A 3,329-nucleotide genomic window follows, 5' to 3' on the forward strand; every position below is an offset into this window, starting at 1 on the left:
AAGAAGAAGAAGAAGAAGAAGAAGAACAACAACAACAACAACAACAACAACAACAACAACAACAACAGCGGCAGCAGCAAGAGCTACAACAAACAAACAAACATACACACAAACAAAAACAACGAGAACAAGAAGAAGAGCCACCTTTGCAATCATCAGTGAAAACTGGTTTGACATTCTCTTCAGATCGTCCTGCAGGCCTTTTATAGCGACATCCTGTGTGCTGTTCAAAGTGGCAAGTTCGTGAATTGCCCGTGTGGCAGAAAGTGCGTTACTCTGCGATGTTCTAAGAAGCTCCTCTTTCGAGTTCACCTGCTGAAGTGCTTCGTTTAATCGCTGAAACCAACAAAAAAAAGAAGCGGTTTCTGAATTATTACATTATAAGACAAACATTAATTTTTAGTAGGAAAAATAGAATATGGGGTGTCGATTACGTTCGTGTTATAGCCGACATAATTATTACTATAGTGCCGTCAAAAATTCGTGGCGCAACTTAGATTTATCCTGTAAATATCTCTAGAACGGAAGAATCAATTTCACCCATACATTGCATAGCAGTTTGTATCAGTTTGTCTTGACTTAATTATATTTTTCCACAACAACTGAGGCTAGATTTTTATCAAACTCTTTTTCAGAAATCTATGTATGAAATACTATAAATCTCCGTCACACGTAGAATGGGTGTGTTCACAGAACTTCCGCTCTTTACACACATTAAATTTTTGCATCCGCGTCATAGGTCTACGTCACTGATCGCCAATGACACTACTTCTAGTGGCAAAACTTGTTACAAGAAATTGACCTTTTTTTCCTTAAAGTTCTCAAAACATGCATTCAATAAGCATAATGTCACATGTGGAGAAAAAAAAATGACGGACTTGCTTTAAAAAGCGATAACATGGTCCCAACTGTAGACCTTTTAAAATCTATAAAAACCACTCTCAGGGATTTTTTATTGATTTTTATTTAGAAATTTTCAAGAATACAGCTAACAGGTGTTTACAAAAATAATAATTATTGATCTGTTAAGACAAACTGATACAAGTAGTTGTGCAAAAGCAGGAGACTTCGTGTTTGATAGTTGAGGAAATATTTGACAATAAGTTGCGCTATGTATTCTTGACCTTACTCAATGATGATACATAACAAGCTGGTTCACTCCTCTCTTTGAGCCAATTAAAAAAGTGTCCTCAAAATTCGGTGGCGCCCTCTTCGCAAATGAGCGGACTTTGCAAACAGAGTTACCCTCTTGTGTGAAAAACAATAAAAGTGAAACTAACAAGTTTTTTTATGAATTGGAATTCAAATTTCGGAAGAACGCTTTTTAAACATTGTTGCGCTGACAAAAAACCTTTTCCGGAGGAAGAGGCGACTGTTTTCTTCTAATAAATTTGACTTAAGAATGAGAGGCGAGAGTTCATGGAAAAAAAATTTTTTAAACCCAAAACTCCGCACTGAACGAACCCGAACAGCTGATGGACAGCAGTCTAGGCCTTCTCAACAGCAGTCGATCTGAGCACACAAGGAGGTGCTGTTCTTCTTCTTCTTCTTCTTGAGAAACGAAAGAGGGCTCCAAAATAAAGACTGCGGCGCCTTCTGAGCTGTTGCGCGGACTTCCGGCGGGCACTTTTTTGGCTGAGTGGACCGTCTTGTTATGTATCATCGTTCCCTCACTATAATAAAAGATTAGATCTGGTCTCAAACCCAAGACTGAAGAATATGTTGTCGGTCTTGGCTTAAACTACAATGTATGTAACAAGCCTACAACAGCAAAATCACCTAACATCAACTTTGGATTCTATTGGGTTTTGTAACTCTATACGATTCTTTGGTTTTTGTTTGATTTTTGTTGTCTTTTTTGTGCTCGTTTGTTTCAATGTTTGTTTGTTTGATAGTTTGTTTGTTTGTTTGTTTGTTTTTTATGTATTTGTTTTGGTGAGGATTAAATGAGGGGAGGATGTTGCCGGGGGAGGGAAGGAATGGGGTGGTAGTTTTTGGTTGTTGTTGTTGTTGTTGTTGTTGTTGTTGTTGTTGTTGTTGTTGTTGTTGTTGTTGTTGTTGTTTGGGTTGGGGGGGTTCGGGGGGAGGGGTGGGGGTAGAATTGGTGTTAACTGCTTCCGCCCATTTCTTTAGAACTTTCCAAGTTCTAGTTTCAGTGCAAGTAAAGATCATTTCTCATCCACAGAGGAAGAAGGTCATGCATTAATTGTTTCCAAAGAACATTTATTTCTGTCTCACTTTTAGTGTTAGTTTCTTCCTTTTTTTATAAAGTCACCAAAACCATTACAGTGTCATGTAATATAATAATTACAATATTATTGATTGGCGCTACACGTCAAATCCAGTTCTTGCGTCGTTGCGCCGCTGTTGGTGCCTTTTCACTGTTCTCTCTGTGTAACAGTTGTTACGTCTTACATCTGACTTCTTGTTTTGGTAAGAGTTTTACGACACTTGCAACCCAATTAGATCTAAGTCATATAAGTGCCGAAGATTTGAAGTGTTACAAGAGAGTAACAAACAAAACAAAAAGGGAAGAGAGATAAGGACCATAGAAGTTTGATAGGAAAGAAGGAGCAAACCAAGTGTCGAAGATTTGAGGTGTTACAAGAAAACAAACCAACACAGAAAAGGAGAGATAAAGACAATAGATGTTTGATGGGAAAGAAGGAGCAAACCACTCCAAGGCACCGCCAATCATCCACTTCAAGGAAACGTTTACTCACAGTCTTTATCGTGTCACATTGCAGCGTCATGGTCTTCAGGTGCTGTCGGCAGGTCAGTAACCCCAACTTGAGGTCCGAGAGTGCTGGACGATGACGAAGTAGATGATGGAAATAACAAAAGGGAAAGATCCGTTTTGAGGAAGAAGCTGGCTCGTTTCATTTGCATCAAAAGGTATCGTGAAATCTTCCTCACATGGAAAAAAAAAAACACCAGGCAAACGACGTTGTTCAAATTGATGACTTTTTTCACACAATCTACATCTACATCATTCCTACCCGGGAGCAGCATTTTTTCCTACCTGTAGACAGTCTGTGAAGTACATGTGCTTTTTTTCAAACATCTTAATATTTTGGAATTGTAACGAACAAGTTCAGAGTTACTTCTCACACTAGATTCTAGACACGTGAAAGAGGAGTGCCCCATTCTCACTGAGGGTGGGTATTAGGAATTGTTGATGGCCTATGCTCCTTTTCAGCTAGAAAGATGACGAAAGATGTGACTCTGGTAGAAATAAAATCCTTTGACATTATCAAATACGGTACTTTACACGCACGCACACACACACACACACACACACACACACACACACACACACACACACACAC

The 3,329-nt window shown here is 38.8% G+C and overlaps 1 protein-coding gene across 1 annotated transcript in view; it reads right to left on the reverse strand.

Annotated features, from left to right (window-relative positions):
• Positions 1 to 3,329, reverse strand: part of LOC101857115 (cilia- and flagella-associated protein 58) — a gene marked incomplete at its 5' end in the record, with an annotated part of 35,134 nt that overhangs the window by 17,975 nt on the left and 13,830 nt on the right. The window contains 2 exon segments of the mRNA XM_005098508.3: positions 145 to 336; positions 2,724 to 2,806. Of these exon segments, the coding sequence (XP_005098565.2) occupies positions 145 to 336; positions 2,724 to 2,806 (275 nt within the window).

Source organism: Aplysia californica, unplaced genomic scaffold (genome assembly GCF_000002075.1).
Source record: "Aplysia californica isolate F4 #8 unplaced genomic scaffold, AplCal3.0 scaffold00185, whole genome shotgun sequence".
Lineage (NCBI taxonomy): Eukaryota > Metazoa > Mollusca > Gastropoda > Aplysiida > Aplysiidae > Aplysia > Aplysia californica.